Raw genomic sequence first — 25,461 nt, 5'->3', positions numbered from 1 at the left:
TTTCATAAAACCCTCTGACAACGAGTTACATTACTCATTATAACATTATTAGTACTAAGCAGAAGCCTTTACATTGTTTTTTCTCCTTTTCCCTTTCCCAAGGCTCCTTGGTGGTATTGTGGTGTAAACATTGGACTGTCAAATGCTAGGTCAGCGGTTCAAACCCACTAGCTGCTCCAAGGGAGCAAAAGGAGGCTGTCTGCCTCAGTAACGAAGTTCAGTTTGGGTTGCTATGTACAGTTGGAATCTGTTGGACGGCAGTGTTTGAAACACTCCCCCCTTCCTCTAGTTACTATATTATACTGAAAAAATTGCTAAAGCCTCAGAAATGCTAAGGACCACAACACTGTAGCCAAAACACCAGAACATTTGACAGAACCAGTGGCTGCACAACAGCACGTGACTGTAGCTTGTGCAGACAAAACCTTAGTTTTTCCGGTGTCATGTCAATTGACTGATAATGAAAGGTCTGACCGGAGGGAATTAGAAGGTTCAGAAAGTAAATCAGCATGATTTTAGCTTTGTGGGTGTATTGATACACATAAGCTGTTTTTCTTTTGGTTGTTATAACTACCGACAGAATAGTTTTATAAAAACCAATACATTTCAGCTGAAAGAATTCACAAACATTTTGGTGTCTCCCCTCTACTGGTGTCACCCAATGTGGTGTGCCCACTACTTCCCCCACTGCAGACCCTCTTTAGGGACACTGTGCTGAGAATTTGCATTTCCACCCTAGATAAACTCAATCAGAACGTATAATTTAACAAAATCTGGTGATTCTTACAACTCCTCACGTGGATTCTTATGTATTCAGTTCGTGTATGTGTGTGTGTGTATGTGTGTGTATCTACATTTAGTATACATCTTAGGTGGATATGCGAATTCTCAGCAGGGGGCAGAATGGGAATGAAGTGGTTGGGAGGTTTCGTTGAAACCCAATAGACTCTAATTACAAAATGACCACACCCAGCAAAAGATGTGAAGTCTGATTTTAAAAATGGAAGTTTATTTCTGGCGATGAGCTCATGTTCAGTCCAAACAAAGCCAAACAAGAACCCCCCCACACTGGAACAACGTTGGACTCCTTTCATTGAGATTTTAAATGCCAGCATACTTAACCAGGCCAGACACTTGTCTGTCTTGTGTCCCCTGGGGGATGGCTGGCCTTTCATAGATTTCAAAAGGGACTTCCTAGCTGGATCCACTCCCTTGGGATGTGAAGTAAAGCCATGTAAAGGGCCAAATTCTCAAGGTTACCCAAGAAAGCAAGGAAGTTCTGTAATGAGGGAGACTTGTGATTTTTAAGTTTCTACCCATTTACTAGAAGATATTAATCCCATATGCAGATATTACTAGGTTGTTGGACACTGGTTGTTAAGGTCTTAGTGGAACTATGTTGAAAGTTTTACCTTTGTAAAGCATATGTACTACTGAAATTTAGGTGTCATTTAGGATAATTGAAATGAAATGAGTCATAAGTTACCTTCAAATGCTGGTGCTTCAGTTTTTCTTCCTCTACTCTCAGGCGCTTCTGTGAGATTTCTTCCTGTATTTTTCGTTTATCCTGAAATGAAAAAAAAAAAAGTCCCAGAATAATTCCCTTTTTCAATTTGCTTAAGTATTTTTTTTCTGGGGTTGTTATTATCTGAATGGTTGGCCAGCAATATACTGTTGGCCTTGGTATGAAGTTGCTTTGGAAACTTAAGTTTCACAGCAAAGGGGAGCAAAGTAAGATATTCAAAGCATTTTGCATATGCAAATATATATATATATATATATATATAGTGGTTTTCAAAGAGATTAAAAATATTTTCTTGTCTTTATTTAACCTACTTGACTCCCCCCTGCCCCCCCCTCCCCCCGGCCTGGCCCATTAATCAAGTAAGATTAAGCTACTGAGTAATGCAATGGCAAAAGTGAATTTCAGGAGGGAGTTTTGAAAGAGGCATGAGGAGCGAAACTTTTGGCACAAGGCTGAAGAAACGGCTGCATGAAAGGCCCATGCATGTGGAAAAACAGGCTGGCTTAGGCCTCATTGGAAATCCAGGGAGGGAGAGGATGGGGCTATTTCCTCCTTGAATTACATGGTATGATAAGAAACGTAGAGAAACCATGAGTGTTAACATTAAGAAGACTTTCAGCAGAGGCAAAAACAAATAAACAACAACAACAACAACATAGAGAAATCTAGCTGTCACTGTTTCAGTTGCATTGTCTCAAAAAGCAAGAGGCATAACTGAATGTACCAGGGTTTTACTTTCTAGTAAAGCTTCCAACTTTCTAGCTCTGCCATTGACTAGCTGGGTGACTACGGACACAATACTTCTCTGTGCCTCAATGACCTCATGAAGCGGGGTCACCTGGCACTGCCCACTGCCTGGGACTCGATTCTGACTCCATGACCTTGCAGTCACAGAACTGCCTCCAGACATTTCCAAGGTAAACATCTTTGCAGAAGCCAAACTGCCACATTCTTTGTCCAAGGTGCTGCTAGTGGGTTCGAACTGCTGACTTTATTTTATGAGTTGAGTGCTTCCAGCACTGTATCCCCATGCTCCTCAGCACTAGTCCACCAACCACCAACTGCCATCAAGTCTGTTCTGCCCACAGCGACCCTACAGGACTGAGTAGAACTATTCCTGAGGGGCTCTGAGGCAGTCTAACCTTAGGGGAGGGGTAGGCTCATTTTCCTCCTACTTGGTACAAGGATTGCATATATCTATTAAGATATACCCATAAATGAGCAATTGTATGTCAAGGTGCCTAGAACAATTCTTGACACTGTGTTCGCTAAGTATTGGTTAAATAAAAATAGACACAACCTATTAATCATACAGAAAGAAGCTCACCCCTCCCCCGAAAAGAATTTGTTTCAAAGGACGGCATTGACTCTGCAGCTCCGGGAGATGGACATATCTGATCAGAGCACACAGCAGCAGATGAAGGGGCAGGAGGAGAGAGTGGAACACAGCCTGGCCCACCAGGCCGTGATGATGATGTTCCTGAGTAGAGCAGTCAGTCCACAGAGAGAACAACATGGCTGGCCCCACTATGAGAAATGATGCTCCTCAGTGACTAAGGGTGATACAGGGGACAGCACCGGAGACACAGTGTGGGAATTGTACCTGGCCTGAGCCCACCACACTGAGGCAAATCACTGGGGGAGTGCAGCGGAACAGCAAGGGAATGGAGTGGCAAGGTCCCCAGGGAATGCTGAAAGTGGACTTTGGGCCAGGGCGTGTTGCCCCAACAGACTGGACTGGAAAATGCTCCTAAGGGCCAGCAAACGATCCTCGAACGAACTACAAGCTTTTCTTTTGTGACGTGTTTTGTTTTGTTCTTTGTCAGTGGTTTGTTTTTGTTGTTTTGTTGTCTGGTTGTATACTGTTGCTTTGTTTGCCTCTGTCTTGTTTTCGTGCATGTTAGTGTCTCCACGGGTCTGTCTGAATAGGACAGGCTGGATGAACTATCTGGAGGAAAAACAAGGGGACCGACAGTTTCGGGGGGGACTTGGGGTGGGGGAGGAGTAGTGGGGTAAGGAAGTGGTGTTAACAATCACAGGGACAAGGGAACAACATGGGACCCAAAATGGTAGTGAGGGGGGGAGTGGCAGGCCTGGTGGGGAATGATCAAGGGTAAGGTTGCGTAGAGAAGAGGTATAGCTGTAGCCCAGGTGGGGACGGAGCATTGTAGTGGGGCAGGAGGGAAGTCAAGGGAGATGGAGGAAGGAGCTGGGAGTCAAGGGGCATTTATGGAGGTCTAGACAAAGACATGTACATGCAAACATATATACGAGGATGGGGAAATAGATCTAAGTGTCTACATTTATAGGTTTAGTATTAAGGTGGTGGAAGGACCTTGGGCCTCTACTCAAGCGCTCCCTCAATGCATGAATACTTTCTTTTATTAAATTGGCACTCTATGATACGCACTCTCCCGACACAACTGCTGAAGCCAAAGCGGGTGAACAAGTAAATGTGGTGAAGAAAGCTGATGGTGCCCAGCTATCAAAAGAGATAGTGACTGGGGTCTTAAAGGCTTGAAGATAAACAAGCGGCCATCTAGCTCAGAAGCAACAAAGCCCACATGGAAGAACACACCAGCCTGTGTGACCGAGTGGTCCTGAAGGGATCAGTTATCAGGCATCAAAGAACAAAAAAATCATATCATTGGCTGCACACCTCCATGATAGGATCGCTGAAGACAAATGGGTGCATAAGCAAATGTGGTGAAGAAAGCTGATGGTGCCCGGCTATCAAAAGAGATAGTGTCTGGGGTCTTAAAGGTTTGAAGGTGAACAAGCAGTCATCTAGCTCAGAAGCAAAAAAGCCCACATGGAAGAAGCACACCAGCCTGTGCGATCATGAGGTGCCAAAGGGACCAGGTATAAGGCATAATGCAAAAAAAAAAAAAGATATATATATGTGTGTGTATATATATGTGTGTGTTTGTATGTATATGTATATGTATATGTATACGTATACGTATATGTATATGTATATATACCATATTGAATGAAGGGGGAAGAGCAGAGTGGAGACCCAAGGCTCAAGTGTCAGCCACTGGAGATCCCCTCATAGAGGGGTTTAGGAGAGGAGATGGGTCAGTCAGGGTGCGAGGTAGTACCGATGAAGAGCACAGCTTTCCCCCAGATCCTGGATGCTTCCTCCCCCCAACTACCATGATCCGAATTCTACCTTGCAGGACTGGATAGGGCTGAGGTTGTACACTGGTGCATATGGGGGCTGGAGGCACAGGGAATCCAGGGTGGATGATACCTTCAGGACCAAGGGTGTGAGGGGGCGATGTTGGGAGAGTGGCGGGTGAGTGGGTTGGAAATGGGGAACTGATTACCAGGATCCACATGTGACCTCCTCCCTGGGAGATGGACGTCAGAGAAGGGGGGGAAGGGCAAGATATGACAAAATAACAATGTATAAATTACCAGGGGCACATGAAGGAGGGGGGAGCAGGGAGGGAGGGGAAAAAAAAAGAGGACCTGATGCAAAGGGCTTAGGTGGAGAGCAAATGCTTTGAGAATGATTGGGGCATGGAATGTGCAGATGTGCTTTATACAACTGATGTATGTATATGTGTGGATTGTGATAAGAGTTGTATGAGCCCCTAATAAAATGTAAAAAAAGAAAATAAAAAAAAGAAAGAAACTCAATGATTCTGATAGTGCTCCCATGGGTCTGAAATGCAGAGATTCCTTGTCTGGAATTGTATGTCATGCAAAACAACAACAACAACAACAACAAAACCACCCTTATTTATTTTTGACTAGAAGTGAGATTATTTATTACAACTCTCCATCTTGTTTCATAAGAGTTGGCTTTCAATTTGTCAACAAAGCTGAAACTCTCAAGAGATAAAAATTTGTTGCCAGTGAAGATACCCAAAAGAATTTGAAGCAGGCTCGAAGGGAATTTAAAAGAAAGAGTTTTCAAAATGACTTGGCAGTATTATTGAAATAAATTCATAACTTCCTGATGTGGCTGTTTTGAAAGTATGTGTGTGTGTGTTAGTTCAGGTACATTTACTAAGTGCTAAATATGCTACCCTTCAACTGTACATATTATTATTTCTTTTTTTGTGTATAAGAAGACCATATGACTTAATCAGTACCAACCAACCAACCAACCAACCAACCAACCAACCAACCAACCAACCAACCAACCAGAAAACCCCGAAAAATAAGCAACCAGCCAATTGTGGGGCTTTAGAATCACATTTTTCCTCTGGATGCAATCTGGACATTCAGAAAAATGACTATGAAAACCTTGGTGAGCCAATTCTCCCCCAAAGTATCTGAAGCTGATGTTGAGCTAAAACTCATAACAATCTAAATTTATTATGTCAACATTTTGGTATGGGTTTGCATGTATCACTTCACTTGACGATCTTAATAACAAAGTAAAACTACAGTTATTTTCATTTTACAAGAACGAAACAGGTGAGGCATATTTAACTCATCCAGGTTCTCATAGATAATAAGTGGCAGAACCAGGTTTTGAACTCAGGAAGTTTGGGTTCAGCTTCCATGTTCTTAGGGAATTCACTGTGCTGTTAGGAGCTTAGTCAAGCCAGTCACCATTTCCCCACTGCTCTCTCTTCATGAAACATCTACTACTCTAGACTCAGTATGATAGCCGTGGACCTCTCAGTACCCGGGGCACATTTGGATACATTGGGTGGCCCACAGTAAAGGGCACTTCATGTATGTGTGACAGTGTTAGCCTCCCTAACCCGCTGATGGCCAGTTTGCGCTGATTTCATCTTGGGGTTAGTAATTAGGTAATGAAAGATGGGGGTGGGGGGGGCAGGGCACTCGAAGTGTCTTGGCAACCCCAGTCCTCTACGAGGGCTGCTGAGGAATCCCAGTGGGTTGTCACTCAGTGGCGGTCATGCCATGCCTGCCTCACACCAGTGGAGGTAGGAAAGATGGCAAGTTTATGCTGTGATGGATGTGACCTCATTTTATGACAGGAGCTCTTTTCCTTCATCAGAGAGTCATCAACGGCAAATTATTACTGGTGTGCCAAATTTCATGGGGATCCAAAAGAGTGGCAAGGAATGTCCAAATGTGCTTGACACAATGGATGTATGTATGGATTTTGATAAGAGTTGTACGAGCCCCCAATAAAATGATTTACAAAAAAGTAATATGTTAATACTTTAAGGTTTAGTATAACATAGTAAACCCAAGTCTACCTAGGTCACATATCCAGTTCCATTTTCAGGGTAACCAAGGTTACCATAATCACCTAATTTTCCCCCAAAATTTTATGGGACAAATAGATGAGAAATGCTATCTGTTTTCCAAAATTTCCCCAGGAGCTTGAGCACTCCTACAGATGGCGGAGACAGCATGGTACATTGGGCATTCATTGATGTTAACCGTGAGGAATCACCCATACTGCTGTCGGCATCTTCAGAGACACAGAAACTGAGCTTCAGCTCCATGACTCAGCCTATTTTAGCGGCTGGCACTGTCACAAGTTCCAGGTCGGCAGACTGTCTCTTTATTATTATATATTTTTAATAAATCATTTTATCTGGGGCTCTTACAGCTCTTATAACAATCCATACATCCATTGTGTCAAACACATTTATACATATCTTGCCATCAGCATTTTCAAAACATTTTCTTCCTGCTTGAGCCCTTGGTATCAGCTCCTCTTTAAAAAATTTTTTTTCAGCTCCTCTTTTTTTATGTTCCTTTCTCACCCTCCACCCTCGTGAACTCCTGATAAATTGTTATTATTTTCATATCTTACACCATTTGCTGTCTCCCTTCACCCATGTTTCTGGTGTTGGCCCCCGGGGGGTGTCTTTATTTTTCTCAAATCTTTTTATTCTTCCTGTGCAACTATGGGGAGCTCTGGAGGCACAGTGGTTATGAGCGGGGTTGCTAATCATAAGGTCAGTGGTTCGAAACCACCAGCCACTCGGTGGGAGGACGATAGGATTTCTACTCCCATAAAGAGTGACAATCTAGGGAACTTGCAGGGCCAGGTCTATCCTGCTTGATAGGGTCGCTATGGGTGTCAGTATCGAGTGGATGGCAGTGAGTACAATTGTGAAGTTTTTAGATCACCCACGACCAAAGATATCACCACAACCATGCACTTCGTAAAAGTAAGCACGGTGCTTAGGAGTGTGAGTCCTTGAGAGATATTACTGATGAACAATTAGTTAATATTCTAGTGTATGGAATTCCGTGAAAAGGCAGGAGGGATTATTAATTTATCCAATAGTTAGTCATGTACATACAATCATTAAATTCAAGATGATTTTAGGAGATGTTAAAAACATTATTTTGAAATAGATGCTTCCTATAAAGAGCTTACATTCGCACATGCAAGTCACTGTAGTCCAAGAAACACAGAGATAAACACCATGTTGGAGGCACAGGAAACATTCTGTGGGTGTTGGGGAGAGGAAGGGAGAGGCTGCTGCTAGCAGATATGATTCAGAAAGGCTTTGATGTATCATGGAGTAGTGCATGTTGGGTAGTAGGTGGCGGAGTAATTGGGTAACTATTGGGGGAAAAACGTCATTCAAGTCAAGGGCTCAATGGAAGTAGAAAATTGGCACATTACAGGCATACCTCATCTAATTGTGATGTGCTTTATTGCACTTCAAAGATGCCGTGTGTTTTACAAATGGAAGGTTCATGACAACCGTGCACTGAGCAAAGTCGGTGCCAGCTTGTCCAACAGCAGGTGTTCACTTTGTGTCTCTGTGTCGCATTTTGATCGTTCCCACAATATTGCACATGCTTGCATTATGCTGTCACACACTCAACGAACAACAGGGTAATGTAAACATTACTCACACACCCTGGGAAACCAAGCATTTGTGTGACTCGCTTTATTGCGACGGCCACTTTATTATGGTGGTCCGGGACTGAACCCACGGTATCTCTGAAAGCAAAGTCAGGACATGATGTTGTCATGCAGCAGTGGCAGGAAGAGAAATAAAGCAAACAGGATAAAGACATGTCCTAGTAAGTATTGACTGCCAGGACAAGAGCTTTGGGAAGTGTTTCTGCATTGAAATAGGGAGCAATGATGTGTTGTGGGAGAGCTGGGAACGATATAGTCAAAAGCATCTTTAAGCATTTTAATAACGTCATCTTATTTTATAGTAGATGGTAAAGGGGAAGAAATTGTAGGGGAAATTCAGGTAGGTGATTGCAACAACTCACACGTGTGAGCTGTTCAGGACCCATGAGAAGCTGGGCCTCCGCACCTGAGACATGGGCGCCTGAGACCTCCTGAAGAGCCGATTGGCGGGACTGAACAGACAATGGCAGATGGCTGTCAAGAGAGAAAAAGACCAACTAGACTAGGGAAGTGAAAGGAGAATAGAGTCACTACCAGGAACAAGAAATTCAGGAGAAGGAAAGAAATAGTTTGGGAGAGATGATGGTGGAGTCATAAAAGCTTTGAGATGTCTTTGGCAGGTGGCTGGCCTATCAGATGGACAGAGATCAGAAAAGGTCAGAGTTACAGGCAAAGTTTTAGAAATTCGGGAAAAGGATAGCTGAGGCCAAAAGGCTATTGGAAAGCACCATAGGAGACGTGTTAGGGAAAGGAAAAGCAGGGCTAAGATAGATGCTTCAGGAAGCACCTACTCATAAGAGGTGAGAAAGAACGGCAGCTGCATGGAAGCATTACTTTGGGTCCATCAGCTATTACCAGGTGACAGAGCCTGGTGAATTTGGGTACACAATGGAAAGAAGTAATGAAGGGCACATGTGATTTCATATAAACACATTGTTCGTAAGGAGCGAAAGGCCAGATGCTGTGAAGTCACTGCGTCACACAATCTCTGAGTTGTAAGGAGTTTAATAATCATAGAGTCTCAAGTGTTTCGTTTTACATGCAATGTTTTGAGCCCTTGACATTTATATGTCATGGTGTGAAATTGCTCTGGGAGCTTGTGGGACTCGCTAAAGGCTGGACAGCTAGTTCAGAAGTCTGATTTCTGCAAATAAAACGGAACTTTGCGGTAGTGCCCCTGCAGGCAGGGGTAAAAGCTCGGAAACCCAGAAGCGATCTTATACGACTATACTCAGGATCACCTGGCCAGAGCCAGACTAGAGATAATGCCGTCCAAAATCAGTTGACAACATTAGTGGAGGTGAATTATAGCCGAGAAAATTCAATCCGTCAAATGATTGCTTTCAGGTTCATTCTGCTAAATGTAAAGTATCCCACATGTTTACAGCTAGTTTTGTTGGGATTTTCTTCTTTTCTTTAATTGTAGCTGGTGAAACTTTATAGAATGAATTAGTTTTCCATTCGACAATTTATACCTAGTTGATATTGGCACTTTGTGTGCCACGCCCTCAAAGCAACTGACCTCTTCCTCCGGTCTCTCTGGGTTCATGCGTCCTTTCCTATGGTTCATTGTACTGAAGAGTATGTTCCTCCCTGGGGTTGTTTGTTATTCTCTTTATAAGCCTATCTATTGTTTGGATGTAAATTGATCTCTGGTCTCTGGGGGTGTGTAAGGTGTGTGTGTGTGTGTGTGTGTGTGTGTGTGTGTGAGAGAGAGAGAGAGAGAGAGAGAGAGAGAGAGAGAGAGATGTTCACTCCTAAGGGTCACAGTCTTAGGTTGTCTATCAGTCCAGTAAGTTAAATCTTTTTTATGACTTTGAATTTTATTCTGCATTTTTTCACCCTCTCTGTTCAGGAACTTCTGTGATCCTGATCACAACAGACTGCCAATGTTTCTTCTTGCTCCAGACTTCAAAGGAACTTTATTAGAAGCTGCCCATCTGGATTTAAATAATACCATGGGGCTGGCTTCACAAAGTTGGTGAGAAAATGGAATTAAATGATAATGTAATTTTCCCATGAGTGTTTTGAAGCCCTTTGTACAAATAAGACAAATCTGGTGTAAGTAAGATTAACTTAAAAAAAAGGGAGATGCTACAATATTCTTAGAAAAGAAATGCTGGGCACAGTAAGAGAATTCAATCAAAGCAGATTAAAAATAGTGGAGAAAAATAAATATCATTACAAAATTATAAAATAAGAATAATATTTTAATTCTTGCATCCCCAGGCAGGGATAATGGCTAATATGTTTGGCTGCTGACAGAAAGATGACCAGTTCAGGTTCACCAGAGATGCCCCACAAAAAAGGTCTGGTGAGCTTATGAAAACTAAATATGAAGTGTGGGTCTATTCGTGTGGCTGAGTTATCGTGAATCTGAATCGACTCAAGAGCAACTGATTTTAAAGTCAAAAGATAAATCAGGGGCACAGGCAATTTACAAAAGGAAAACTGGATACACAGTTAAAAATGATCATAGGTAAGAAGGAAAGAAGATCACTATAAATAGAATAAACCCAAACAATTTAATATCACAGGAAGCTACCCAATGAGCTTAAACAACCAAGAATGAAGAAAAGAGGGTGGTGTCTACCTGAATTCATGTAAACAAGGTAAAATCCAGGATGATGTCAAGAGTGAAGTATGGGAAACACACCGAGAGCAAACACACACAGATGATATTTGTGTATAGATATTTCTAAATTAGGTCAAGAATAGAAAGGTAAGGGAATGATGAGATCATTTCTGAGACACACAGTGCAACATTAACATGGGAGACATTAAGTAGAATGAATCCTCTCTTTTTCGCTTCCTTATTTTTGATTAAGGAGAATAATCCCAATCTGGGAAAGGGCAGAACAATAGGCTCCAAGGAAAATGAAAGCCCAAGAGGAAGCAGCGTGCAGAAGACAGAGTACAGAGCGCAGAAGACAGCGCCAGTCTTCAGAATCTGATGGGCTTCATTTCAGGAAGCAGAAAAATTTATACACCAGCCAGAGAAATATTGTCAAATAATCCCCTTGGACTGTTGGGTAAAGTGAAGGGATTTCAGAAGATGGAAACTGGCAGGTGTTTCCATTTTTTGAAGAGACAGAATGGTGGATATTCAAAGGTTGATGAGTTTACTGGTAAATTCCTGCATGGCAAAATTGCAGAGTAAATTATTAAATAGTAAAAAAAATAGTGCTGTATTTAGACAAGGCTGATCTACAGTACCATTGGATTGTGAAAAACAAACCATTTAAACCTGTTTCTTAGCAAGATTTACATGGGATCATTATGATGATTGTTACATTAACAAACGCCATTGAGAACATTGTACTTATCAGGACCGATTCCAAGCACTGGAATGCGTCAGCCCATTGCCACCGCGCTGATTCTGACTCATAGTAATCGATACAGGGTTTTCAAGATTGCACATTGCCATGGGAGCTGACAACCTCACCTTCATCCTGTGGAGCAGCTGGCAGACTTGAACTGCCTACCTTGTGTTTAGCAGCCCAATGCCTCACCCATAGCTCCACTAGGCCCCTCCCCCCCTGCCCAAAAAAAGGACCAAACAAAGATTTCAAAACACCTGGGCTGATAGGAATGATAGACTCCAAATCATGATTAATTTTATTGTTACAAAATTGAGGTTATGATACTGGATTGGCATAGTGACAACAAAGAGCTTAAATTTAGCTATCATTGTGAGGGCAGTGCTGGCCTGGGCAGTGCTTTGTTCTCTTGCACATAGGATCATTGAGAGTCTGAACCACCTTGAGGACATTTGATAACAACAACAACAACAACATGTTCTCTCCCCAAAAGAAAATAAAGTAAAACAAAGTCCAAACCTACCGGTATGGAGATGATTCTGATGTAAAGTAATCTGACACCGAGTTTCCAAGACTACAAATCTCTATGGGAGCAGATAGGCTCATCTTTCTCCCCAGGCATTTTACAGGCTATGTTCATTGTATCAAATTTGGAAAATCCGGACAACCTTATAGACAAGTCTTACAGTGACCCACAGGCCAGAGCAGAACCATCCCTTGGGTGTGTGAGACTTTAGCACTTTAGGGGAGTAGACAGCCTCATGCTTTTCCCTGCGAGCAGCTGGTGGGCTAGACCCGTAACCTCGCAGCTGTGCCACCCGGCCCGGAGTCCTTCACTGTGAGTCAGAGAAGACTAGATGGCAGTGAGTTCACATTTGAGATTTAGAAAATATAAAAATGACCTGGGTTCCTACTACTTTAGAAATAGCCATCAACACTTTAGGGCATTTTATTCCCATCGTTTTACAGCACATTCAAAGCACAGAAACACTAGCACCTGCCTAGACAAATCCACACATGTGCATCAGGCCAGGAGGCCCATTAGAACACAGAGTGTGTGCTCCCCATGTTCACGTAGCATCATGAGTACTTTCCATTTAATTAAACTTTTTGGCTCTTTGGGATATCATAATTCGCTTGATCATTCCACCCACTCCTTTTTCTTTACTTCTGAATTTCAGGTTATTTTGAATCTTTGCTACGATAAGTAATTTTGTGGCAAAATTCATTGAATGTCAATAGTTGACCACATTCATCTGATTATTTCCTTGGTATAGATTTATAGAAGTTGGTATCAAGTAAAGGAATACGAACGCTTTAAAAATTCTGATGCAGATGGGTAAAACACTTTAATGGAAATAGTTTTAAAGCATATTTCCACAAAGCAGTGAGCATCACTTCACCCTCATTATAAATATTACAAGGAATCAATCCTTCAGTCATTTATCTGGAGAAAAGAGCATCTCATTGATGTTCATGAGCATTTCTTAAGTTGTTTGTGAGGTCAAACATTATTCTTGGTTCTCAAACACTCACTGCCATCAAGTCAGTACTGACTCCCTGTGGTTTCTGAGACTGTAACTGTTTACAGAAGTAAGTCCTTCTCGTGTGGAACTGCTGGTGAATTTGAATTGCCCACTCTGTGGTTCTCAGCCGCTTAACCACTTCACCACCAGAAATTTTTGTCTACTTGTGTTAATCATTTTATGAATTTCCTGTTTGTGTGTGTACCTATTTTCCTGTTGACCCTTGTTCACTTTATAAGGTGGAATTATCAAGCAAATTACAAGTATTGTTTCTAGACTTTGATAGATGTTTAAAATTTTTGTAGTTGTTGGAAATAAGATAGTTTAATATCCTATTTCCTTACTATTACTTTTATATGGAAAGCTCTTGATTTCTGCTTATTCATTTTTTATCTGGCCACTGAAGTCTCAAATTAATTCTTTTTACTCTTATTTTTAGAGATCATGAAACTAAGGCTATGGTGACAGAATTTACTAAGTTGGCCCTTAAGAAACTGATCTACAACTAAAAGGCAATTTTATTTGACGTCTTTTCCACTGCTTCCCAAATCTGTCAACAGAAATACCAATCTCCAAGCAAAGGGGTCTGTCCTGGCCAGAGTGTCCGGTTCAAGTCCTGCCACCAATGGTGGAGAGCAACACTGACATGTGGCAGAGGGTCAGCTGAACCCCCGATTTCCAGAATGGTTCAAATCCAGATTCAATTCCAGAAAAAGAAGTTTCCGGAGCACCATGCTACTTATTTCTAGGTTGATTGGGTTCGTTTCTAGGACAGTCGGGTGGATGTTACAGGGAACCAGGATCTGGCCCATTATAATCAGTAGTTTAAAACATGGAACGGGGAAGCTGTTCTACCCGCTGTTGAAGTTGTTCCAGGGGAAACTTGGAGAACATCTGCGTGTGGTATAAGGAGGATTTTTGCCTTGGTAGGGGCATGCCAAGACATCTCTATTTCTCCTCAGTCTTTTAAGTCTTTCTACACCTATTTTTGACCAATTTTACAACTATCTTTGAAAGAGCCTTACTCTTTACATTACCCATGAAAACTGGACGGGGTTTTACTGCGACTGATATTGTTCCAAACATCATTTTATTTCCTGTCCTGTTCTTCTTTCCCACCTTATTTATAACAAAGGCTATCGTATCTAAAGAGCAAAGTTTGTGGGTTGCTCTTTATGTTTTGTTTCGTGTGTGTGTTGCTCTTTTAGTACTTTGTCTGTGCTTGTTTGCTTGTTTTAATGATTAGAGACAAAAGAAAAAGGAGAAAGGCGTGGTGTTGGGTGCCATCAACTTCATCCCCAGCCATCAGAACGCCGCGTGTCGCAGAACGAACACCTGGAGCTCTCGGGCCCTCCTCCATCTGGCACCCGGTGCTGTCGCCACTGTCTGAATCCACTCACCGAGCGTCTTCCTGTCTCTCCCCCACCCCCCCACCCCCTTACTCTTTGCTTTCATAAGTCCTCCCGAGACTGATTCTTCCTGACAATGTGTCCAAAGTACCCGAGATGAAGTCTTTCTATCCTCACTTCTAAGGAGCCTTCTGGCTGGATTTCTTTCCAGACAGATTTTCTAGGGGTGCTCTAACAAAAAGCACCACAAATGCGTGGCTTTCACAACAGAAAGCCATTCTGGCATAGTTTTCAGGGCCACGTGTACCCTTCGAGCTCTAAATGCTGACCCCTCCTCACCACAGGAAGCCTCTGGTAGCCCCCAGTGTTCCTTCCTTGTGCCAGCAGAACCCCAGGTTCAGCTGCCACCTTTACATGGTCTTCTCCTTTCCGTGGCTCTTTTTATAAGGATATCAGTCGTATTGGATGAGGGTTTATCTCAGTCCAGCATGACCTCTTGTTAATTCAACTGCTTATACCAGCCAACCTTTTATCGCCAAAGTCTTTTTGCCAGCTATAGTTACCAGGGGTCAGGACTTTAACTTATTTTCAGGGGCGACACAATGCAACCCATGGTAACATCGACACAGGACAGAGTGTCAATCAAGTGAACTCAACATGATCCTTTTATTTATTTTTTAACCATTTTATTGGGGGCTCATATAGCTCTTATCACAATCCATCCATCCATCCATCCATCCATCCATCCATCCATCCATCCATCCATCCATCCATCCATGCATCCATCCATCCATTGTGTCAAGCACATTTGTACATATGTTGCCATCATCATTTTCAAAACATTTTCTTTTTACTCGAGCCCTTGGCATCAGCTTCTCATTTTTTCCCTCTCACCCCCACCCTCCTTCCCTCATGAACCCTTGATAATTTACAATGTTTTTTTTTCATGTCTTACACTGACCTCTGTCTCTCTTCATCTACTTTTCTGTTGTTCATTCCCCTGCGGGGGTGGGGTGGGGGTGTTATATGTTGATCACTATGATTGATTCCCCCTCCTGGTATCTCTATTCTCACTATTGGTCCTGAGGGGTTTATCTGTCCTGGATTCCCTGTGTTGTGAGCTCTTATCTGTACCAGTGTCCATACTCTGGTCTAGTTGGATTCTTAAGGTAGAATTGGGGTCATGATAGTGGGGGGAGGAAGCATTAAATAACTAGAGGATCAACATGATCCTTAATAGAACAACAACAAAAAAATCTATTAGCCAGCTCGACCATCATTAGCATCCACTATATTTTAGCTTGATGGTGTCTCTATTCATCCAAGAAGTTTAAAGTACGCAACTGCCGAAGTGAAGATGATGCTTCGCTCTTAGGAGAGGAGGCTGTGGAGTGAGAAGGACGAAGTCCTGAAGGTCAGAATATTGAGTGTTCTGAAAAGCTACTCTGTGTTTCACCCATTTAAAAGCACCGAGAACCCCTCTAACACAGCCCCATCCGTTTCCTTTCCCGTTTCGGCTCCTGGCAGATTGGAGAACATGCAAAGAGACTGTGGAGGCTGAAGGATGGATGTAGGGTGGAAAGTAGTGCAATGAAGCAGAACCTGTATAGGTTCTTTTCCTTGCTCTACTTCAAACTCTGTTCATAAGACGTGACCAGCAGAAATCTGAGCAAGTTCTGAATAAGAGTGAGGCTTATAAATGTGACGTGTTTGCAATTTATTGTGATGTTATGATCAGGGACTCTGATGAACAGAAATATAGATTCAAGCCTGTCATTTAATTAATTCCTTAATTTTTCCTTGCATCAGGTTTTCTAGCTACAAAACGGGATGGAAAGACCTGCTCAGAAAAGTACCTAGAGCAGTGTAAGACATGGAAAAAGTGATAAATTATGAAGGAGGGAAAATTCATGAGGGAGGGGAAAATTAGCTGATGCCAAGGGCTCAAGTAGAAAGAAAATGTTTTGAAAATGATGATGGCAACATATGTACAAATGTGCTTGACACAATGGATGGATGGTTGGATTGTAATAAGAGCTATACAAACCCCTGATCAAATGATTAAAAATAATACCTGGAGCATACTTTTCACAAATAAGATGCTGGATATACAAGTTTAAAATTCTTGCGAAAGCATAAGTGCTAATAGCCAATGTTGGAGTCTGCTTTGTTCATCAATTCTGAGGAACCACATGGCAAGTCTGGCCGTCCAGACAACCAGGAGACTATTGGGAACAGAGCACCGATAGCTAAGAAGATCAAATCAATTCTATTGCCTTTCTGATCAGAACTGGAACAACTCTTAGCCCAAAGAAAGCAGCTTTTATCATTTACAATGAGAAGCGGACAGTACACAAGGGCTGAGCAGTTCCCTCTGGGTTGCAAGCTGTCCTGGCAGAGAGGAAGACGACACACACCCCGCTTTGTGTGACGGGGAGGGGATTAAATGGAAAAGTTGCATGACACGCTGACCTTTCAGGCTTCTGAAGCTATCCACGTGGGCACAGATTCTTACAAGCCTGCCCTGCATCTGGCATCGTGGCTGAGGGGCACGGTGGAGGCCCACTTTTTGCTAACCTCCTCCTGGCTAGGGAGGTTCACTTAGGTGGGCTGTCAGCATAATACCCTGCATGCTGTACAAGAGCACTGTAGCTGAGAAGACAGTTTGAATGGACAGTGGACTGCTGAAAGAACAGGCCAATCGGTTTTGGAAGCAGTACAGCCAGAATGCACCTGAGAGGCAAAGTTGGCGATGCTTTGTTTCATGCACTTTGGAGACGTTACCAGGAGAGACCAGTCCCTGGTGAGGGATTCCATTCTTGGTAAAGGAGAGGACAGTGACAGAGAGGAAGGCCTTTGACAAGATGGACGGACGCAGTGGCTGCAACAAGGGGCTCAGACTTAAGAACAATTGTGAGGATGAACCACCTGCACAGCATCTAGCAACAACAACAATAGAAACGACGAGCATTCATTGACTTGGTATAGTGGTCATATCTCATTTTAATGGGTTACCTCACCCTATTTGAATCACTCATCCAGCTATCCAGGAGCCTGTCCTGATTTCCATCCAGAGCTTCAGAGGAGAACCAAGTTCAAGGTCGTAAGGGACGTGACTGAATCCTCCCTGTCACTAGAGTTTTATGTGAAAACCCTAAAGTAGAGATTTCACTCTAACTACTGCTCCTAAGGTATTTTAAGGAAAAGGACATCCCACAGGTTACCCTGGAGAGGGATTTCCTGGGCAATCGATTTTCAGGGGATCTTTCCCCCTATGAATACCACAGTCATTAACATAAATGACAATAGTTCTATTGGATGTTACGCAAGGTTGGGTAGTGTGCAACTAGAGATTAGGAAGTGGAAGAGCTGCTCTTAGCACTGAACTGAGATGCAGTCGTCCACGTCTCAGATATTTAAACTCTCACTCATTTCAGGTACAGTTCTCTCCAGAACCGGCTCTTCCCCGACCACCCAGTTCTTGGGGGTCCTTGTCTGTAGAGACTCCCTTGCAAAATAGCATTATCATTCTGTAACACACTGGAAAAACCTTCCCCTGTTATCAAAAATCAGTTTCCTTAATGAGCTAACAAAATTATTATACCTCATCACGTGGGCTCCTTTTGGGGTGGGCTATTATGTTTGGCAAAGACATGTGGCCTAGCACATTTGTTTGAAGAGACCGCTCCCTCTCTGGAAGAAATGTGTCATCTCAGCACAGCACTGTGGAAAATTGTGTGGAGGCCTTATTGTTTGAATAATCTGGCACGGGCCTTCTAATTTAGAAGGTTCCTCCATCTTCACATACCACCTTTACGTGAATATTTCTGGGTGCTCACGATGAATTGGAACTTGCTCCTGTTACTGTGTATGTTGGTTAACAATGGAAAGGCAATCACGTTCTTAGCCATTCTTACTTTGAGACACATTAGAACTCTAAATAACCAAGGACCCAAAGACACGTTTAAGGTCTAAGCTTGGTCAGTCTCCCTTGCCCAGGTCGAATGAAGAGGAAAAGGATACACGTGTCGAGGCTGGCTTTGTTAGCGCCGTGTGGTCTGTGCAGACAAACGGCCACTCTGTCCAGAAGTCCCTGCGCTTGGCTTAATATTCTGCTGTTACTCTCTAGACATTTGAATAAACTTTGAATAATATATCCATTGTCAGGTTGGTTATGATTCAGCGATCCTATACAACGGAGTAGAACTTCTCCGCAGGATTTCTATGACTGTGAAAGTTCATGGGAGAAGACAGCCTCCTTTTTCTCTTGTATAGTGACTATGGGTTTGAACCGCCTATCTGGGGGTTAGCAAGCCAACGTGACTCACTGCACTCCCTCCTGTACAAGAGGCCCTGTATTCCCAGTTAACACTGGGCCCCACTAATTTTGCAGCCTTTTTTTAGGGTCATAAAATGTCTTATTAGTTGCTAGAGCACCTCAGATCTTGACAAAATGGGAATGAGTGTGGTGGAGTTATCCAGGAGCAGGGAACAAATCCCAAAGAAATAACTAGAGCCCGGGTGTGTGTTTCAATATGTAACTCCGTATTGGGTGGGGTTCTGCATCAAGCAAAGAGATTTTCACATCCTCAGTTCCCACCTTTACAAGTCAAGAAGAAACTCCTTGCGAGGGGAAAGAACTAGAGAGTGGACCTGAGGAAAGTGAGAGGCCCTTAGTTTTGAGCAGCTTTGGCCGGCAAATGTGGCTCAGTTGCTCAAATTCCAGGGTCAGGACTCTAGACGGCTCTTTTCCAGAATGGACTCAGCCCCAGGCAGGTGCTCGTACTTGTGATATTTACTACGGCCTAACTTCGAGAGAGGCTTCTTCTCCTTCAAATAGATGTTCCAATGTCACTGTCCCACTGAGGCCCACCCTGTCCACGCTACTTAAAGTTTCAACCCACTCCCAAGCCCACTCTGCTTTTCTTTCTTTTCATTTCAACCCATAGACTTGGCACAGAGGTGGGGCTTAAGAGACACTCATGAAATAAGTGAATGAGGAAATCAGTTGCCAACACACATGGTGGAGATTAAAGCTAAGCAAAACGTCAGCTTTCTTCTCTTTTCTTTCACCTCCGCAAGGTCAGTCCTCAGCAAATTGATTCTGCTTCTCAGAGTTCTTCTGTGCTCACGTCTCAACCAGTACATTTTTTGTGAATACATGATCTCTGGTGGTAATGTAAGTATTGGGCTGTTAATCGCAAAGTATGTGGTTCGAATCCACTAGCTGCCTCAGAAGAAAGATGGTGTTCTCTGCTCCCTAAAAATAGTTACTGTCTCAGAATCTTTGTATAGGGTCATTATGATTAAGAATTAACTTGAGGGTAGTTGGTCTTTGGGGTTTTATGATATGACCTTTTGGGTTACTCTGGGACTGCTAACTGCAAGGTCAGCAGTCTGACTCCACCAGTGACTCTCCTGGAGAAAGATGAGGTTTTCTGCTCCCTTGAAGATTTAGTCTTGGAAACCCAAAGGAAGAACCCAGTTTTACCTTGTCTTATAGGGTCTTACAGGGTCTCTAAATTCTACTTTGTCTTAGAGGGCTATGAGTTTAAATGGACACATCTCAGCACTTTTTTGGGGGTGTAGAGTGGGGGGAGGTGAGAGTCTATTGAAGATCTAGGATTTCCCAGTCGGTGTATCACCCTATTAGTTAGCCACAGTATTTTCTAACTCCTCCGGAGATAATCAAACAATGCGTTCTTTGTGGAGGAGGATTTCAAGAGTGTATGGGTGTCACTAACCCTGAGGGGATTTCTCCTGGGTGTTTGTACTTGTTCTTCAGCGTAGGCCATGCTTTTGCCAAGAAAGGGACTCCGTAGGCGTAATTGTGTCAGGGCATGCTGAAGACACTGATGGGCCTGGCAAGTGCCTCTGTTGTTAGCTGCTAAGTTGGCCCTCGACTCATGGTGACTCCTGAGACCAAGCCATTGTGACTACGGGGTCTATACTGACTGATTCTTTTCCAAGTAGTTCTCCGTGGCTTTCTTCTGAATCTGCAGTCAGGAAGCCTTATTGAAACCCGCTGAGCTTTATAGCAACACACAGCCCACTGGAGACAGGTGGAAGCGATGCATGAGTTTTACTAGCTGGGACTTAAACGGGGCCACCTGCATAGGTGAGTATTGTATCACCGGGCTGAATATTATGTCAATTGTGGGGAAAAATTCAATTGTGTATAACTTATTTCAGCAGCTTTCCTTTTGCATAGAAATAAACTATTTGTCAAAACCACCTATTAAACACAAACAAACAAACAAACGTGCATCTATTACCGTGAAAAGACCCTCAAGAGACTTTTAAAAGAGGAAAGATAGTGTTCGAGAAGTTTGTACAGCCCCTGGGTTTGAGTTGTAGTTAAAATCTGACTTCTGGTTCCAGGGTTCCTCGATTATCAGCGTAGTCAGGGGTGAGTTGGTGCAGAGATAGGTAATAAAGGAGGGGCATGAGATGAAGTACCTTTGTCAAATGGAATACATATTTGGTACCCCACACTGAAGTGCTTCTTTTAAACAGTAGTTCTTATACTCTTTCATAATTTTGTCTTTACTCTCTTTGTGTCCTTGGGAAGGCGTCTGACAAGTTGAAATTCAATTGACCGAGAGGAGAAATGAATGGCACCATCATTGCAATTTAGTTTTCAAGTAGGGCGTCTAAGTGCTACAGCCGTCTACTTACTGTATTGAATTTTTTTGAAAGAGAAATAGGAAGATTGGAAGCTAATTCTGTGAAATTATAGACATATGCACTTGTTTACTAACTTCCTTGCAGCGGAAATAATGACATTTTAGACACTCACAGTCAGGTGGAATAAATGCAAACAGTGAAGGTTATCTCATTTCACAGCCAGGAATCCGGAAAAAAAACAAAAACAAATTTTAAATAGGCCTTGGATTATAACAGGCTATCTTTTGTCTTCCAAAACAAAATCTACTAGTTTCTGTGTGGTTCTCCAAGTAGATTAAAAATGATCTTCATGCAGAGGAGTAAGAATAAGCCAGTTAAAATGAGAGAATTGTGTCTGAGTTTTACTTATTATAATTAAAATATATAAATTGGGTGGGGCTTTACATTTCAGATCATCCACTTTGCATTCACCAGTTTGAAGGGCACATCCACCACCCCCTGCTCTTGACTCTCCACCCGCTCCACTCCCTGATTTCCTTCTCCCTCTTGGACTCCCAGCTTCCACTTGATTCTGGTCTAGGTCCGAGTTCCTGAAGGGTTTGAAGGCATCCAAAACGGAACTCTCCTCTGCCCACTCTCAGGATTCTGTGCGTTCGCCTTTTCCCAGGCAGGCTGTGGGGAGCTGAGGTGCCTTCCTGGTAAGCAAGGGTGGAGGATGGTGGCATTTTCCAGAGTGCCCAGGAGGTGAGTGGGTGTGTTGTTTCCATGCACTTGATTATTGTTCAGGTTTCCCTCCAGGTGGTGACAAACGTGACTGGGAAGAGGTTAGGTTAGTTGACAATTTGTCCTTTTCACCTTTTTCAAAATTTCCCACCCTTACAACTATTATACTATTGTAATACTTCCAAGACAGAATTATCTTGTGATCTCACCCCTTCTTTCTGGTGGTATACATCTGTTTCTAGTAGAACCAAACATAATTAGTTCTATGATCAAAACATCACACACCTGTGGCTTCAGGAACTTACTTATTAAACTCCTGTCTGCGTTGAAGGCATTATGGATCTTGTACCAGCCCTTTCTGTATGTGTAAGTGTGAGTGGCAATTCTTTGTCTTTCTGAAGAACTGAGTACGGCGATCGCTCTAGCCATGCATCCTACCTCAGTAAGCATTATAAGGTATTTTAGAAGCAATAAGGCTTAAACAAGAAAATGAAAACCTGGACCACATAAGGGCTACTTTTGTATCTCATTAGGCATGTGATTTCATTTAGTGAGTTAAGAGTAGAAGCTTTAGAAGACTCGGAGCTTGTACCCACGCAGCTCACATAGACTGATAAAGTAACCTTTACACAACAGTTGTAATGTCCAAGGCCGGTGCCAAAAACAACAGAGCAGAGCTGAGTTCCTGTCCCTTCAAAGAGGATAGCTGAAACTGTGGCGGCCTTTGTCAACTAAACAGAACAAACAGAATCAACGACAAACCCGGGCTTTCTGAAGAAAGGAAAATGTATTCATTAGAAGTTAAACAACAAAAATCAGTTAAAAACTATTGTCTTATGGAAAGATACCAATCTTAGCAGTGGGCTCCTGGTTCCTCCTCATTGGCTAGGAAACCATTTCAAATCCTTCACTGCTTTCTGAGTAGAACTGAAACATTGTATCCATTTATTAAGAATCCTAAATTGGGATATGCCTTATTGTTTTTGTCTGGTGTAGATTTGAAGAGAAGAGAGGCAAAAAACAAAAAAGGAAAAGAAAAGAAAAAACCACTACCCATCCTGAGTTAGCAATAATGATTTTTAAAGTATGAACTTTCCCAGGCCTGGCAGTGGCAGAACACTCAGAGAAATGGGGATGTCAATTTCCATAGGCTCTTTCTTAAGAAAGTTACATCATACGTTGTTGCTAAGGATAACTGATGGTACCATAAATTTCCAGGTTACGGTTTTATAAAACGTTAAAGAAGTTGGATCATTTAAGGAAAATAATTCATCTCTTGCTTTGATCCTTTCTCAGAACAAACATCAAAACCCCCCAAACAACTACTTTCCTTCCTGATATGAACAAACTGCTTCCCAAATCCAAATCCGGCCCAGGCACGGCATTCCTTTAGCAGGATCGGACTGGGTTTGGGACTCTGATAGAAAGGGATAGAGTTAAGCTGATTCGTGCGCTTACCTACTTCGCCCTTGTTCAGTGCCAAGCCTTGGTGGACCAGCGCTCATTTTAGCTCTCAGGATTTCTGGGACGCACTACCAGAAACTCCTGGTACTACACTGTGTCATAAAAAGTTTCAGGTGGTGTTTTGCTTATATTAAAAACTTAATATATTAAGGGAAATCTCCTTCTCCTACTCTTAAGAACAAGCAAGCAAACAAACAAACAAACTGAACCCAACTTTTAAAATACATTCATTGGTTTAAAGTTGGGGACCTTGACACGACAGTCCCAACACGTACATTTAAGGAGAAACCTGTATTTCTAAGGTGCTTCAGTGGTGAACGAGCTCCTCAAACTGCATTCAGAGCTTTGATGGCTGTCGCACCACAGGCTCAGACTGCCAGCATCAAAGCCTTCCCTTTCTGAAGCCCAGTGGGCCACAAAGGGTTAAAGGAGAAGGGGAGAAGTGTCCCTTGGTGAAGGCTGACAGTTCTGTTCTCCCACTTACAGGGGCTCGGCGACAGGGACAAACTCACAACGTGCCTGTGGTGCCTCTCAGCAAGCACCCTCAGGAGCTGTAAGTGTAGGCAGACTTACTGTGATGGCCTGCAGTCTTTCTTTCACCAGCTCAGCTTCTTCCATTCTGGAAATCAGGGTCAGTCAGCCTGGGAAGGAAGTCCCAAACTACCACAAGCCAGGAGCCTCCTTGGGGAGCGGAGGGGGGCGACCCGAGCAGAAGCGGCCGGGATCCGCTCTTCTTTTCACCGGGGAGAAAAAGGAGCAGCTCCCGGCTTGTCAGGAGCGTCTGCGAGCAGATGCCCAGATGAGGTCAGACAGACCCGTGTAATGAGGGTGTGCTGGGGAGGAGACGCTAGGCGGTTGGCACGAGTTGACTGACAAGTTTGAACAGCAGCAGCACAAGCCCTTTTCCTTCAGGAGCTGCCAGCTCTTTGTTGTAATGTGCACAGTTAGCAAGGCACATTTCTTATTAACCGTTCCTTACCCAATTCATTATTTTCTGGGAGTGGCATGGCACAGGGAGTCAGCAGGCTGGGTGCTTAATCAGCCTCTTAGGTAGCAACCCGCTGCTCTGCCTGTATGTGTGTGTGTGTGTGTGTGTGTGTGTGTTCCTACAGAGCTAGCTTACCTGCACCCTCGCTCCAGTGCTCACACAGTGTCAAGTCATTTATTTCCCTTTCTTTCTCTGATTGGCTTTCAAGCACAATGAAAAATCCTGTAGCTAATTTAGAGCTTCACATAGTGATAGATTTACCCCAGGCTGCTCTCCCACGCCATAGCAGTTTTGTTTCAAATTCTGGAATCTTCCGGTCATGGGGAACTCGAAGGGACTAACGTGACCAAGTTAAGAATTTGGACCACTACCAGGTTTTGGTGCCACTGGACTAAGTGCCCAGTACCATTACACGGATTTCTATGGAATGGAGTTCTGTGTTGGACCTTGTTCAAGAAATGACACTCTCCGCTTTCAGGAAGGTGGCCACTTTGACCTCACTGGTTATGCAAGAGAGGGGAGGGCCTCTGAAAGTACAGCAGCCCCCGGGCTTACGGTGGGCATTGTCTCACTTCAGAAAAAGGCAAGAACCTCTTAGGTCAAGTTAGAGGCGGAGACACTTTGCAATGTATTTTATTTTCTTCCCTCAATCATTTCTTTATTTAAATTTAGGTCTAGTAAGCCCTAGCTACTATCTATCTGATCGTTATGTGTCTGGATGCTAGGAGGCATCTTCCTATCAGCCTTCAGTTGAAGAGGTTAGAGAGGCAACACACACATTGAGCATATGGTTTAATTGCCTTTGTGTTTCTACTATCACTAATAATAATAGCTAACTTTTGGTTCAGGCCTCTCTATCAGCAGATGTTTTTTTACATCCTATTTACCTTAAAAGATGCTGAGAGGTAGATGTTATTGGGCCTCTTTTAAAAGTAAGGAAACTGAGGCTAGGGAAGCAATGGCTACTTATCAAGGCCTACCCAAGTACTCCGGGCATGGGGAGACCTATTGTGAGACCTATTGTCTTCTCCACCCAGGTTTTAGGACCTTAGGCAGAAACCTGTGAAAATCTCCTCTGGAGGAGCTGAGTGGTCCTGGCCAAAAATAGCT

General features: G+C 43.1%; 1 protein-coding gene across 1 annotated transcript in view; it reads right to left on the bottom strand.

Moving 5' to 3' along the window:
* PALMD (palmdelphin) overlaps positions 1-24,173 on the bottom strand; it is a 76,414-nt gene extending 52,241 nt beyond the window's left edge. Inside the window, exons 1-2 of the mRNA XM_075540269.1 lie at positions 23,937-24,173; positions 1,487-1,567 (exon numbers count right to left, since the gene is read on the bottom strand). Coding sequence (XP_075396384.1) covers positions 1,487-1,567; positions 23,937-23,981 — 126 coding nt within the window. The 5' untranslated portion in view covers positions 23,982-24,173. The remainder of the gene's footprint in view (positions 1-1,486; positions 1,568-23,936) is intronic.
* Positions 24,174-25,461: the final 1,288 nt, after the last annotated feature.

The sequence above is a fragment of the Tenrec ecaudatus genome, chromosome 1 (genome assembly GCF_050624435.1).
Source record: "Tenrec ecaudatus isolate mTenEca1 chromosome 1, mTenEca1.hap1, whole genome shotgun sequence".
Classification (NCBI taxonomy): domain Eukaryota; kingdom Metazoa; phylum Chordata; class Mammalia; order Afrosoricida; family Tenrecidae; genus Tenrec; species Tenrec ecaudatus.
The sequence above is the reverse complement of the archived record's forward strand: the minus strand, read 5'-3'. Positions and strand labels throughout refer to the sequence as shown.